At 39.3% G+C, this 15,265-nt stretch overlaps 1 protein-coding gene across 7 annotated transcripts in view; it reads left to right on the top strand.

Moving 5' to 3' along the window:
• The window catches only part of LOC129749802 (calphotin-like), a 321,578-nt gene that overhangs the window by 256,750 nt on the left and 49,563 nt on the right, over positions 1-15,265 (top strand). For 6 of the 7 annotated variants that reach the window (XM_055744893.1, XM_055744890.1, XM_055744895.1 and 3 more), the window contains one exon: positions 3,474-3,908. The exons of the other annotated variant lie outside the window; for it this stretch is intronic. In XM_055744893.1, the coding sequence (XP_055600868.1) occupies positions 3,474-3,908 (435 nt within the window). The remainder of the gene's footprint in view (positions 1-3,473; positions 3,909-15,265) is intronic. 7 annotated transcript variants of the gene reach the window in all.

The following is a 15,265-nucleotide window of genomic DNA, read 5'->3' on the forward strand; positions in this document are numbered from 1 at the left end:
CACCCGTGTTGAAATAACATTTAAATTATTCAGTTTCATAGCTGATGTCTTCAAATTTGAATAAAAAAGTACACAATTCATAATTATTTTACTCAAACTAGTTTAGTATAAATTATACTTATCACCTAAAACTACTCGATTACTCGTATTAAATCTAACATAACTTTTACAAATCTTGATGAAATTCCGCCAAATTTTGACAGAAAGTTTGATTATAGTTGAGCAACAAAACAGACCAAAAAAAAATGGGAGTAAAGTGCTTGAAGCGCCACACAGCGGCCAATCCGAGAACTTTTTCTACAAATCTTCATGACTTTGCATCGAAAATCAATAATTTCATAACGAATGACACACTTCTGCCCACCATAAATAAACTAGGGCTCATTGACTTGAATGTAGCTTGCAAATGAAACCAAAAGCAAGCGAAAATTTTTTATCTTGTTTGAGTTATGGGGTTGTGAATTTTACCAGTCATTTTGACTGGTCACGGTCCGAGTGTCCATGGCGAAATTTTTCTCGCTTATTAAAAGAGCTAGTGAAATAAAAAATACACAGTTTTGTAGAGATTCAAAATTCATGAAAAGTCGTATTTTTTTGCGAATTTTTAAAGCGTAGTGTTCAAAAGATATTCAACAAACAAAGTGCCCAACCAGTCATTTTGACTGGTGCGGTCTTTCTAGTGTTAATCCGACTTCAAGTAACGATTTTTACGACCTTTTACTTGCGTTTGTTGGCATTACGATTCGTGGTAACATTTTTAATGACTTGAGTTATCATTTTCAATGCGATTTTATGTTTGCTGGGTGGGGCTGAAACCATTGAACTCTGCATTCTAAGATCAGGATTCAGAAATCTGGAATCTGAACTCTACACTCAGAACCCTGGATTCTAGAATAAGTATTGGGACCACTCTAAATCTAAGGACTCTTGATTCTGAACTCTGTAACCAGATTGCAATACTCTGAACTCTAGAATCAGCATTCAAAACTCTAAACTCTGCAACTTGAACAAAAAAACAAAACAAAACTGCAACTTGAACCCTTCACTCCGGACTCAGTGTTTCATATTCTGAATACTGTACTCTGGACTCTGAACTCTGGGCTCTGCAATATATACCGACCTAGGAATCAGGGCTCTGAATTCTGGAATCCGGAACTCTAGATTCTGGACTCGAACGGTTTATGAAATCTGAAGACTGGGCTCTGGAATCAATCTAGACTCTGAACTGTGGATTTTGTTCTCTGGAATCAGGATTCCGAACTCTTGACTTCGAACTCTTAACATTTTAATCTGAAATCAGAACTAATAACTGTAAATTTTAAACTCTGAACTCTAGAATCTGGAATCAGAACTCAGGATTTTGAACTCTGGACTAGACGATGTTAGTTTTCAGCGAAATATGTGTTTTCTAAAACTTTTGTGTTTCAAACGAACATTCTTAATGCTGGCTTAAAGAAGCAGAGAAATATAGGAACGATAAGATGAAAGATTAGGATGGATTTTGAGAGTAGAAAAAAAATTGGGATTCCCATACCGGATGCACGTGATTTTGAAGGCCATTTCCTGTCCTCTCCCACAGTGGCGCCCCGAAAGTGATGAATACAGTTTGTTGGGCTAAATAGTCACGTAAATGAATCAAGATTTTTTGCAATTTCTTACTAATAAAATCAACTCATGTTTTGCGGCAATTATGTCATTTTTTCTATTTAATTTTAATCGCTGGAACTAATAAGAAAGCAGCACCCTGTTCCATCTATCGGAGCACCGTTATCGCTTTCAGAAACATAAACTGTTCGATCGATGTTTACGTTTGGAATTCCGCTGAGTACAAACACATGGCGCCCGCGCCGAGTTTTGTCATAACGTTCCCACCATCAGCCACTAATCAAATCATTAACTTATTGTCATCGTCTTCCAACTTGCTGTCAGTACCCAGTTCTTTACCCGTTAATTTGTTCGGTTTATATTGGGCAAAAGGTTGCATTGCGACGCCATTTCGGAAGTGATCACGCGGCTCAAGAAGTGATCGATCGAACGTTTGAGGCTGATTAAATCTCCGGGAAATTATTGACTGACTCATTTGGTTCTTATCGCTTGTCGTAGTTTGTGGCGCGACGAATCATTAGCGTGTTGACATTTTGCATTCGAAATACGCCTTTGAAGCAGTTTTGCTACTCGTGACAGTTTGCGAACGTAGTTAGTGATGCTATTGCGCATCGAAGTCGCACTTTCGTCTATCAAACGTTTTGTTTATGATCCTTTCAACATGGATGGTTCACTGAATGGAGGATGTTCAACAAAATAAACGAATAAGCTGACAAAACATAAAGTTTACCATTCCGAACGGAAACCGATCGAATCGAATCTCCATCGTTGATTATTCATTGCGTAGCATCCGCTCAATTCTTTAGCGCCCAGAGCACCATGGATTTGGAAAAGTGTTTTCCGAAGCACGGGTACCGGTTGGATTTGTTGTCTTTTTGTATCTCTGCATTCTCCACCAACAACAGACTTTACGGTGGAAACGCTGAGTTTGTTGCTTTTTTCCCTGCTACGCGCGATATCTTCTCGTCGTAGCTGAAAGAGACTGAATTTGAATTCGAACGAGCTTTCAAAACGAGTTGAATTGCATACTTTTAGGCGATTGCTTTTATTGCTGGCGGTACTAGATTATAGTTTTTCCCCATGATGGGGAGCGTGAGTCTCGTAGCTCGTGAGATTTGGAAAAGCTTTAGTTTGGTGTTATTTCCGGTTCAAATATTCATCGATTTCCTCGATTATGCATAATGGGTGGAAATTTGAAACTTTCTCGTTTTTCAAATGTGTTATTCCTAGAAAATTCTCATGTAGTTTCGTTAGAGAGTTATCTCGATTTTGTATTTTTTTATGGTAGCAATTGCTGCTTCATTTCAAACCAGTGTATTACTAAAACGTACCAAAGTAACCGTCCTTGGTACTTGAATTTGATATTTTAAATTAGGATTTTTTTAAAATACATTTCTGACTCAAGGTAAGTATCAAAGTTTCAACAAATTAAACAGCTATAAATTTCCGGCAAAAAAAACTCAGAGTATTATCTCATTATGTATATTGCTCACGGTGTAATGTTCAAAACAAATCTATCGTCCAATCGCATGTACATGTTTTATGAAGAAGTGTTGTGGACTAGTTCAAATTGATACTTTCGCAAAACCCATTCCATTCCAAATCCAATCTACATTGACAACATTCAAATAACCATTGTCGATCGGAAATAATCAAACCATTTCACTAATCAAATTGTTTTTGTCTTTCCTTTTCGTTTCATTCATTTCAAACAAACAAAAATCTTCACGAAACCACAAAATACACTCACTGATGGATTCCGTCTCAAATTGGATTAAAAAAATCCTCAAACATTGTGTACCTGTGTACCGTTTTTCTGTTGTCCGTTTGGGGGATCCGTTTGGAAAAAAAAATCTTTAAAAAACCAGGAAAAGAAAGTCCAATCCGATGCGGCAGAAAACGAAAAGGACGCTACCACAGAAAAGGAAGGCAAAGACAGTGGGGCCGGAGATTCGGCGGCAAACACAACGGCCGGTTCCCCAATAGCCACCAGTTCCCCGACCACAGAGAAAGCCGCCCCCACAACCGGCGGAGAAACGTCGGATTCGGATGCAACGGCGGCCAACAAAACCCTCGAGAATGGTGCCAGCACCGCCGACGAAACGCTGAACGACAGCAGCAAAGCGGCCGAAGCCGACGGCAGTAAAAAACCCAAAAAGGTAAAAAAGAAATGGTCCTTCCGAAGTATCTCGTTCAGCAAGAAGGACAAACAGAAGCCGTCCAAGAAGGACAAGGAAGCGGCTGCTGGAGCGGCCTCCGGCGAGGAGAAGGTCAACGGCGACTGCGAGAAAGTTCCTGAAGAGGTGAGTCCCCTTTTTGATTTCCTTTCTGTCAATCCTGACCGGAGGACTATTTTAGTTGGGCTGGCTAAGGATGATACTGTGTGGGATGCTCTCCGGAAAGCCGGAAGCACAGAGTACGTCCTATCCAGTCCGGTTGCATGCTTACGTTGCCTTCCCGGACGACTGTAGCAGGAATATTTAATTTTATGTGTTTTAGGGAACTAACCAAGTGGAGCAAATTGTCCATAAATGTATGAATAGGGATGTAACGGGTCAGTTCAACTTATTTTTCATTCGGGTTGGTCAAGTGGAATTAATGGTCTTATGTACGTGTTTGCTGTCCGGCTTTAATGGGACGTTCATTTTTGTAGATGTTAGGGCACTTTTTCGTAACGCGATTTCAACTAAACAACAAGAAACTGGTTTCTTTTGTGGAGAAAAGTCATATTCAAATCATAAAATCATTCGAATTCAAAATTTATGCTAAGAGTTTTCTCTGGTAAAAAGGGCGTGGTGTTCCATGTTTAACGTTGCTAAGCACACAGAACAATTTGTAGTTTAAGTTATTTGATTCATCAAATGTTGGTCAGTAATTTTTTATTAAAAAACTAAAATTTCTGAAAAAAAAACAGATTTTTAAATTGTATTTATTTGAATCACTATTTGCCATAAATTTTTATTATTTATTTATTATTTATTTATTATTATTTTTATTAAATTTCTTGAAAATAAATGTAAAACTTAGGCAAATTTGAATCAGAATCAGAAAACAAGCTCGAAAGTGATTCCAATAATTACAATTTGTAAATCTGTGTTTTTTTCAGAAATTTAAGTTTATTAATAAAAATTTTCAGACCAAAAGCAAATCAAATAACTTATACTATAGAATTTTCTGTGTTATTTGCAACGTTAGACACGGCACACCACGCCCCTTTTTCAGAGAAAACTCTTAGCATAAATTTTAAATTCGAGTGATTTTGAGCTTTAAGTATACTCTTCGTATTTCACATCTTCATGGTCTTCTGCGAAGAGAACACTTTCACAGATTTGAAGTGACTCTGGTTTTATTACCGATTATCACGAAAAAAAATTATAACATTTATTGTTATTTCGTGAGGGCAGCAAGTTTAAATTCGTTTCTTAACAATCCTAATCCGCTGTTGAGTGTCAATATGACACCTTTGGCAGTTTGGCGGCTTGTAAAATATTAGAGCTACATTACGAGGTTTACAAAACTATAATTTTAGTAAAATTCGGTTGGGAAACAAGAAAGATATATTGGTTTTAGTCAGGAGTGTTAAAATGACACTCAAATGACTGTTGTAACGGGTAAAAATGTCAAGGACGGATGAGGGTTAATACAATGTAGTTCGAGACTTTGCAGTTCAATCTTCAAACTTTTACAAATTGGAATTCATATTGATAGAAATTCAATTCGAAAATGAGAATTTTGAAGCTTTCGCGAATTTTTCATAAATTCTGATTCTTACTCTGAATTTCAAAACATGTACGTAATTTTAAGGCCGAGAGCGCCAGAATCTTAGTTTCAATCTAAAGTACTATGCTTATTTTTGTGGTTATTTGAAATTTTTCCTCAGTTTAAATTCGGCGATATTTTTTTTAATTATTATTTAAGACACTTTGCCATTCACATGGCATTCATGTCTGATTTCGGCGATATCAATTTCTAATTTTAAATTGAGATTGTCAGTATATAGTTTTAAATATTTCCGGTACTTAACTCCGATACCTGATATTTCATTTCTTCCAAATCCGAATCTTAATTTAGTTTAAACAATTTTGGACTCGCTCGTTTTTTTTTGAAATTTTCTATTTGAAACCTCATTTTTTTCATTAGGTTTTCATCCTTTTAAATGACTTATCTCTATTTGAAACCTCATTTTTTATTTGTTCATACAGAATTTCATACGCTTGAATTAAATTAGTTATGTTTCTAGAAGACTTTAAAACATAGATACAGGCATCAGATGTCAGTAGCCGCGTTATCAAATCTACATATTTAGACCCCTTCTACAGATCTAAGAATCGATGTCCGAAATCTGCGGATTTTCAGGAATTTTTACGGATTTCTTCGGATTAATTAAAATTATAGCGATTTTCTACGCAAGAACGGAAATGAAATCTTACGACCAAAAAGAAAGGTCATCAAGTTTCGTTTTACTAAAATTAAAGTATTTTTTTCGTTATTTTTTTTTTTCAATCTAAGGATTTGAACGGTTTTCAATCTAGTCTGTCGTTGGTCAGTAGTCAAAAGTCTGAGATCCAAATATTAGCAAGTCAGAAATAAAATCTAAATTCTCGCTCGTTTTTTTTTGAAATTTTCTATTTGAAACCTCATTTTTTTCATTAGGTTTTCATCCTTTTAAATGACTTATCTCTATTTGAAACCTCATTTTTTATTTGTTCATACAGAATTTCATACGCTTGAATTAAATTAGTTATGTTTCTAGAAGACTTTAAAACATAGATACAGGCATCAGATGTCAGTAGCCGCGTTATCAAATCTACATATTTAGACCCCTTCTACAGATCTAAGAATCGATGTCCGAAATCTGCGGATTTTCAGGAATTTTTACGGATTTCTTCGGATTAATTAAAATTATAGCGATTTTCTACGCAAGAACGGAAATGAAATCTTACGACCAAAAAGAAAGGTCATCAAGTTTCGTTTTACTAAAATTAAAGTATTTTTTTCGTTATTTTTTTTTTTCAATCTAAGGATTTGAACGGTTTTCAATCTAGTCTGTCGTTGGTCAGTAGTCAAAAGTCTGAGATCCAAATATTAGCAAGTCAGAAATAAAATCTAAATTCTAAAGGCTAAAATCCAAAGGTTGAGATTTGTAGGCTGTTTAAAGATTGAATTTTGGACTCAATAGTCTGAAATCTGAATCCTGAATCTTAAGTCTGAAGTCTCAATTTGGGTGTATAAAGTCTCAAGCTTCAATCTGAAGTCTTCAGTCTTAAGTCTGATGTCAGATATCGTGAAGTCTGAATATTGAAGTCCAAAGTCTGGAGTAAGAATATAAAGTGTTAAGCCTAAAGTTGTAGTCTTCAACCTTCCGTCAGGGATCTGAAATCTGATATCTCAGTTCTAAAGTCTGGAGTATGAAGTCTGAATAATGAATTTGAAGTTGAAAGTCTAACGTCTGAAGTCTACACTTACAGTTTTCAGGCTACATTCATCAGTATTCAGTGTTTAGTCTGGAGTAAGAAGTCAAGTCTAATTTGATCTAAAATCTTTAGTCTGAAATCTGGAGTCTTAAGTCTGAATTTTGAATTCAAAAGAATGAATTCTGAAGTGTAATGTCTAAAGTCTAAAGTATCAAGATCTAATTATCACTTTAATTTTTTGAGTCTTCTGTCTGAAGTCTTAATTCTAAAACAGTAGTCTGAAGTTTAAAGTCTGAAGTCTGGTGACTAATATCTGAGGTCTTCCAGCTTCCGGATTCAGCATTTGGACTTCATGAATGAAACCTCAGGTTTCAGACATTTGTCTTCAAACTTCATTCTCTAAACTTCAAAATTCGATCTTAAGATTCAAAGTCTAAAGTCTGAAGTTATAAGTTGAAGTTTGAGGTCTGAAGTATGGTATCAGTTTCAGTAAAGTGTTTAATTTTTAGTTTTTGATCTGAAGTCGGATGTCCAATATTAGAAGTCATAAAAGGGAGTACAAAAAATCCGAGGTCAGAACACAGAAGCATATAGTCTAAAATTTGATTAAAATCTGAAGTTTGTAGACTCAAGTCCGAAGACTAATATCTGAAATCTGAGGTCTCTGTCATTAAGTCCAACTTCTGAATCCGGATGTCTGGGCACTAGAGACGAAAATTGAAATTCGCTTGATTCCTAGCTTTTAGAAATTGAAGTTTGTAACCTTGAGTATATATTTATTATGAGTTTTTTAAAAATAAATGTACGGTATGGATTTATAAGTCTTAAGTTATAAATCTTAGATCTAAAGTCTATAATCTAACTAAAGTGTTCTTTATTCTGAATGAGTGTCTCAAGTCAACAGCCAGTCGGATGACGAAGTTGAAGGCCTTTGTAGGATCAATTCTTTTCATCATTCGCCATATCTTATTCAAATACAGGGATAAAATCACTGTCTCAAATTTAAGAAAGTCGTTAATTGTTTATCTTGCATGAAGAAATCTTCTCAAGCCAAATTTAAGCTTCCCTAACATTTATAAAAACGTCAGAAACGGTATGATTATCCTCAAAATTTAAGGATTTTTTCTTTTGACTGGAACCATGCGAAAAATCTCAATTCACAATTCTCGGAATTGAAACATATAGTAGGTAATCGCAAATGTTCCTTCTTGCACATCGAAACGGGGGAAAAAAACGTCTTCCGGATCAAAGTAGAAAATCATTCGGCCAGAATTTCGTTCAACTGTGAACTTTGGTGGTGGCAAGTAAGCTTCCGTTCATCATTCCGAATCGAGAGGAACGAGTGGAAAAACATGTTAGCCCGTCGTCTTCGTACGTACGTACGTTAGCTCTCATTCTACTGAGACGCGTTTGGTGTTGTTGGTGCGTTTATTTTTAAAGTCCCACGCTTAGTTTGCTTTCTAGTATTTTTGTTATTGGAACCACCCGAGAGAACGAGTTGAATTGAGGGGGAGCTTTCGGGCCCCGGAACACGCTCTATACTCTCTATAGTCTACTGTTAGGCGTTTTCTCAAGTTATCGGGGTCGGTTACAGCTTTTACAGCATGGAATGAAACCACATCAACCGAATCGGATTGAGGCAGCAGAATATTTGTGCGGTTTTTGCGGATAACTAAAGGGTCGTAAAGAAGTGTGTGGTGCTCTGGATGTTTTCACTTTCATCCGGGTACTGTTGTGGGTGTCTCTGTGCTTGGTAAGATTCCATTGATTGTGGAAAATTTCCTTTATTGTTAAACTGTTTTTATTTATTGTATGTATAAGAGAAAAAAATATTCGAAGAAAGTTTCCGTCTAAACATGAAACCCTTCTTAAAATAAACTTGTTTACTCAAAGTTCATACAGTAAATTTCATTTCTTTTTTTTTTGTCCAGAAAACTTTTCTGTTTGGAAAAAAGGATGCGGTTTTTCCATGCACCGATGTAAACTTCTATATAGTGTTCGATTTTCCAGTTGCTTTCATGATTCGTTTCGACGCATTATTGTCTATGAATGATCGGAAATCGTTCTTCTGTCGTAAAGTATTTCATAGTTCGACTTTTTTTCTTTTCTTACGTTATTCGAATGCTGTTTGATGGGGCAAATCATAAAAAGAGCGGGAACTCTTTCGCCCAAAGTAGAGCGTCGTATTTTCCATTTCCTGGTATTTTTTTATTTTTATCCTTTTCGGATTGCTGCACCTAAAGAGCACTCTCATGTGATTCATAACGCTGCCAAACGATGACATTTATATCAAATGGATTTTTTTTTATTAAACCGTCTGGACCAAAAATTACGCCGCATAGTTCTACTTATTCATAAACTAGTAGTAGTAGTAGAATAGATGAATTCCGAAAATTACTGTTGTCGAGACTCAACAAACAACAGCAAATAAACGAAAAATAGTTGACTTCACAGTTATTTTAGAAAAACAAGAATGTATATGACAAATAGCCCGATGACGGATCGCCTCCGTTATAAAACTACTTAAAACGCGTGACGTTTGGCGCGTTGGCGAAAAATATTCCGATAATTTTCACCCATTCTTGGCAGCGAGCCCAATGTTCCGAGCAAATGTGTCGCATTTGCTCTACTCGCTACTATTGTACGGCTGCTGACCCGAGGGGAGGAACCAGGATTTTTGTTTTCGAAAATACACCATCATCATCCCCGGTTCGAAAGCCAGACTGCTTGTTCGCTGCTAGTCGAGCAAATTGTTTTATAAATGCAACTAGAAAGTTACAAATGTCTATTTTCGCATCGACGAAACCCATTCATTCATTAAAAAGGGACAGACTGGGTTTTTTTTATGTTTACGGGGGTTGACTCGAGACAAAGAAATAGTTTTCTTGTCAACGTGAATGAACTATCTGTTATCTAATCTGACGGGGTGTAGTAATGATTTGTAACTTTTTTTTTATCAAGAGTGGGAGGATTTCAGCAGATGATTTCATCGCAAAGATCTTTTCATTTTATAGACGGCACCTGTACACATATTTAAATTTGTGTTTGATTGTAAATCAATGTAAGTGAATTGCCTCTGCATTTTCTAATATTTGCATATTTCTATCCCACGATCCTTCCGGACAATTTAAATAACACCAAAGCCTTTTCCTTTTCAAGAAATAATGACTATGTTTACCCAGAAACACCTGCGTCGATCTTACAACGATGACGAAGCTAAGAAAAGTACCACAAAAATGCACACGATTTTCCATTATTATTTCGGGTTTGTTTGTTTTGGTAAATCAACGATGTGTCCCAGTAAACATCGCAGTTTCGTTTTCAAGTTTCCGCTCTACGGAAAATCTATGAGTTTCCCACATTGCACACGCGTGTCACGTTGCCAAATTGCGGCTCACCTACCACAACGACATTACAACCGCTCAGCAGAAGTTCACTGTCAAGAACGGCGCACTTTCGTCGTTCTTGGCTGCCAACTAACTATGTGACGAATATTGCTAAACAGCCCCACGGGAAAAAACGGGAAATTAAAACGTCCCACGCATGTTTACCGCGCTGTCCACCATATTTTCATTTGACTTTTTAGCATCTTTCCTATTCAACGAACAGTCTGAAAAAAAAAATTGAATGGCTAAAATTCAACTCACTTGTCCCTGCGAAACGAGTGAAAGTTTCAAGGGACAGTCACAATTCACCGAAATAGAGTCTAAATTGTTAAGGAAAAATGGCGTACTAGAACCAAGAACATAAATTAGGATGTTGTTCCAAAATATTAACGCGCCAGCACTAAATTTTACTTCGGAAGCCCAAACTTCCGACTTCCGAAAGACTTACAAAGGAAAATGGAGTACTAGATTGTCGGAAGTCTGTGTTTTGTTGCCAGTTCATAAACGACGTTTATAAAAATTTTATTAAAATCCACAATATCTAAACCATATTTGTATCACAAAATACCGTATCAAAATGTAGTACTAGATTGTTATAAGAGAAGAATATGATTAAAATGCACTTTGGACAACTTTTTAGAGAACTTTGTTCCTCGTCCCTATACTTTTTTCCATATTCACTTGTTGTGCCTATTATTGAGCATGCAAATAAAATTTTTACAAGCTTCCTTGTTAAACTGACAGCAAAACACATACATCCGACAATCTAGTACTTCATTTTTCTTAGTCGTAATAAGTGAGAAAATTGGTAGTCTGAACTCCCACACTAAAATTCAGTTCTTGTATTTTGCCATGAGCAGAAGAGATTTCCTTGGCCTTCTCGGTCAATGAAAATTGTGTTCCTCTTTTATCTACTCTTCTTCATATCTATCCTTGTGTCTGTTTTCTGAATCAATCGGTAAAAGTCATGGTTCATGCTTTTCTCCATGCCATATTTTCGTGACAGTACTAAATTTTAAACTGGCAACAAAAACAGACTTCCGACAATCTAGTACTTCACTTTTCTTTGTCGAAAATCTTTCGAAAATCGGAAGTCCGGACTTCCGAAGTAAAATTTAGTGCTGACGCCTTAATAGTTATGTATTAGATTATCGGCGCTGTCAGTTCACCAACCACCACGTTGTCGCCTACATCTCGACGACCTTTTCATTCTGCCTTGTTTGACTCCAAACTACCTCAGGCTCATTCGAAAACAACTATTCTCCGGCTTGACCTGTCCTTCGGCTCGACGATCTGGTTTCCAGCCCGACGACTTTCCAGTGGCTCTCAGATCAACGACCTCAACTTGGCTTTATTCAGACAACCTTCTTGGCTGGTTCGCCTGCCAAACTCCAGTGGCTGCGGTTCAACGACCATGTAATTCTCGGTCTGACGACTTCCCATGGTTCGGGCTTAGAGGACCTTGCAGTGGCTCAAGCCTGAATACCCTTTACCTGGATCCCGATATGATGATCTTTTATGGCAACGGTTCGACAAACTTTGATGGTAACTTTCTAACAACCTTCTGTGGCTCTGAAAGGTTCCAGAGGCACCTGGTCCGTAGTTCTTCCATTTGGTTACTTGTCCGAAGACCTTCAATGACAGCGGGTCCGGATCCGGTGACCTTCCAGAGGCTCCAAGTCCTACGACCTTCCATGTGGTTCCTTCCATCCATTCAAACAATCTCTTATTTATGTCCTGACCGAGGGCCTTCCAAATGGTTTTCGGGCTCGACGGCTAACCAAGGGCTTTCAGGTCCAATGACTTCTCAATTGATACTGGTCTGATGACCTGTCATGGTACCGGTTTACTAGCTTTTTATGCTTCTGGATTGGCGACTTTCGAAGGTTCCTGATCCGAAAACCACTACTGTAGTGGCCTTCGGTCCGACAACCTTACAGTAGCACCTAGTCCGACAGCCTTCCAGTGGCTACAGTTCGACGACCTTCTTACCATGGTTTCGGCTAACGACTAGGCCGATGACCTTTCAGTGGCTCTGGTTCCTGACTCAACGACTTTCCAGTGACTCTTGAACCAACAATCTCCACTTGGCTCAGACAATCTTCCAATGACCAGCTAATCGACCTTCCTTTGGCTGGCTCGACGGCCTTTTAGTCAATCTAGTCCGACAACCTTCTAGCTCCGGCCCGAGGACCTTCTGGTTTCTGGTCCATTGTGCTAAAACCTTGCAATGGCTCATGCCTGATAGGCCTTCCAAAGGCCTGGCCCGCTGACCTTTCGAATCCTGGTCCGTCGATCTTTCAGGCAACGTTGCAACAACCTTCTACGGATATGTTCGGTGCCAGTGGCGCTTGGTCCTAAGACCTTTCATCTAGTTCCTGATCCAACAATATTCCGATATGGCTCCGGATCGACAATCTTCCACTAGCTCCGGATCGACAATCTTCTACTAGCTCCTGGCTCGATAACTCAATATGGCCGATGAAGTCCGATGGCCTTCCATGGCACTTTGTCCGGTGACCTTCCAGAGGCTTCTAGTCCTATGACCTTCCATCTGGATCGCGGTCTGACATTCTAATAAAGCACCTGTTCCGGTGACCTTCTAGTAGCTATGGTTCGACGACACTCCATGGCAGTGGTCCGACAACCTTGTTGTGGATTATCGGCTTAACAAATTCCGATGACACCAGTGTGACAATCTCTCATTTGTAAAATGGCTTCCAGGCTTGACGACCAACAACTAATCGCTTCCTGGTCCGACGACCTTTCTTAAGGCTCTTTCGGCCCTAGTCCGACAATCTTCCAGTGGCTACAGTTCGAAGACCTTCTTACCATGGTTTCGGCTAACGACTAGGCCGGCAACCTTTCAGTGGCTCTGGTTCCTGACTCGACGACTTTCCAGTGACTCTTGAACCAACAATCTCAACTTAGCTCAGACGACCTTCCAATGGATCCAGCTCATCTACCTTCCTTTGGCTGGCTCGAAGGCCTTCTAGTCAATCTAGTCCGACAACCTTCTAGCTCCGGCTCGACGACCATCTGGTTTCTGGTCGGATGACCTTTAATTGTGCAAAAACCTTGCAAACCTGGGGCGGGATTATGGAACTCGAAACAATCGAGTTTCGTTCGATTCGACCAACTTTGGCATTACCGATCTCGATTCGAATGGAACGTTTCGAGATGATCTACTACCCGAATAACTCGAAATCTAATACGTTAAAATTTAGAACTCGAACGAGATTCGTAATACTGATTCTAATTCGATTCGAGTTCAACTCGAAACGGGTAACTCGAATCGAATAGGATTCATAATTTCACCTCTGGTCCGCCGATCTTTCAGGCAACGTTGCAACAACCTTCTACGGATCTGGTCGGTTCCAGTGGCACTTGGACCTAAGACTTTTCATCTGGTTCCTGAGCCAACAACATTCCGATGGCTCAGGATCGACAATCTTCCACAAGCTCCTAGTTTGATATCTCACTATGGCCGATGAAGTCTGATGGCCTTCCATGGAACTTTGTCCGACGAGCTTCCAGAGGCTCCTAGTCTAACGACCTTCCATCTGGATCGCGGTCTGACATTCTAATAAAGCACCTGGTCCGCCTACCTTCTAGTAGCTATGGTTCGACGACACTCCATGGCAGTGGTCCGACAACCTTGTTGTGGATTATCGGCTTAACAAATTCCGATGGCACCAGTGTGACAATCTCTCATTTGTAAAACGGCTTCCAGGCTTGACGACCAACAACTAATCGCTTCCTGGTCCGACGACCTTTCTTAAGGCTCTTTAGGCACCTATTCCGACAATCTTCCAGTGGCTACAGTTCGAAGACCTTCTTACCATGGTTTCGGCTAACGACTAGGCCGACGACCTTTCAGTGGCTCTGGTTCCTGACTAGACGACTTTCCAGTGACTCTTGAACCAACAATCTCAACTTAGCTCAGACGACCTTCCAATGGATCCAGCTCATCTACCTTCCTTTGGCTGGCTCGACGGCCTTCTAGTCAATTTAGTCCGACAGCCTTCCAGCTCTGACCTGACGACCATCTGGTTTCTGGTCGGATGACCTTTCATTGTGCAAAAACCTTGCAAACCTGATACGACGATCTTTCAGGCAATGTTGCAACAACCTTCTTCGGATCTGGTCGGTTCCAGTGGCACTTGATCCAACAACATTCCGATGGCTCAGGATCGACAATCTTCCACTAGCTCCTGGTTTGATAACTCACTATGGCCGATGAAGTCTGATGGCCTTCCATGGAACATTGTCCAACGACCTTCCAGAGGCTCCTAGTCCAACGACCTTCCATCTGGATCGCGGTCTGACATTCTAATAAAGCACCTGGTCCGCCTACCTTCTAGTAGCTATGGTTCGACGACACTCCATGGCAGTGGTCCGACAACCTTGTTGTGGATTATCGGCTTAACAAATTCCGATGGCACCAGTGTGACAATCTCTCATTTGTAAAACGGCTTCCAGGCTTGACGACCAACAACTAATCGCTTCCTGGTCCGACGACCTTTCTTAAGGCTCTTTAGGCACCTATTCCGACAATCTTCCAGTGGCTACAGTTCGAAGACCTTCTTACCATGGTTTCGGCTAACGACTAGGCCGACGACCTTTCAGTGGCTCTGGTTCCTGACTAGACGACTTTCCAGTGACTCTTGAACCAACAATCTCAACTTAGCTCAGACGACCTTCCAATGGATCCAGCTCATCTACCTTCCTTTGGCTGGCTCGACGGCCTTCTAGTCAATTTAGTCCGACAGCCTTCCAGCTCTGACCTGACGACCATCTGGTTTCTGGTCGGATGACCTTTCATTGTGCAAAAACCTTGCAAACCTGATACGACGATCT

The sequence above is a fragment of the Uranotaenia lowii genome, chromosome 2 (assembly GCF_029784155.1).
Source record: "Uranotaenia lowii strain MFRU-FL chromosome 2, ASM2978415v1, whole genome shotgun sequence".
NCBI lineage: Eukaryota > Metazoa > Arthropoda > Insecta > Diptera > Culicidae > Uranotaenia > Uranotaenia lowii.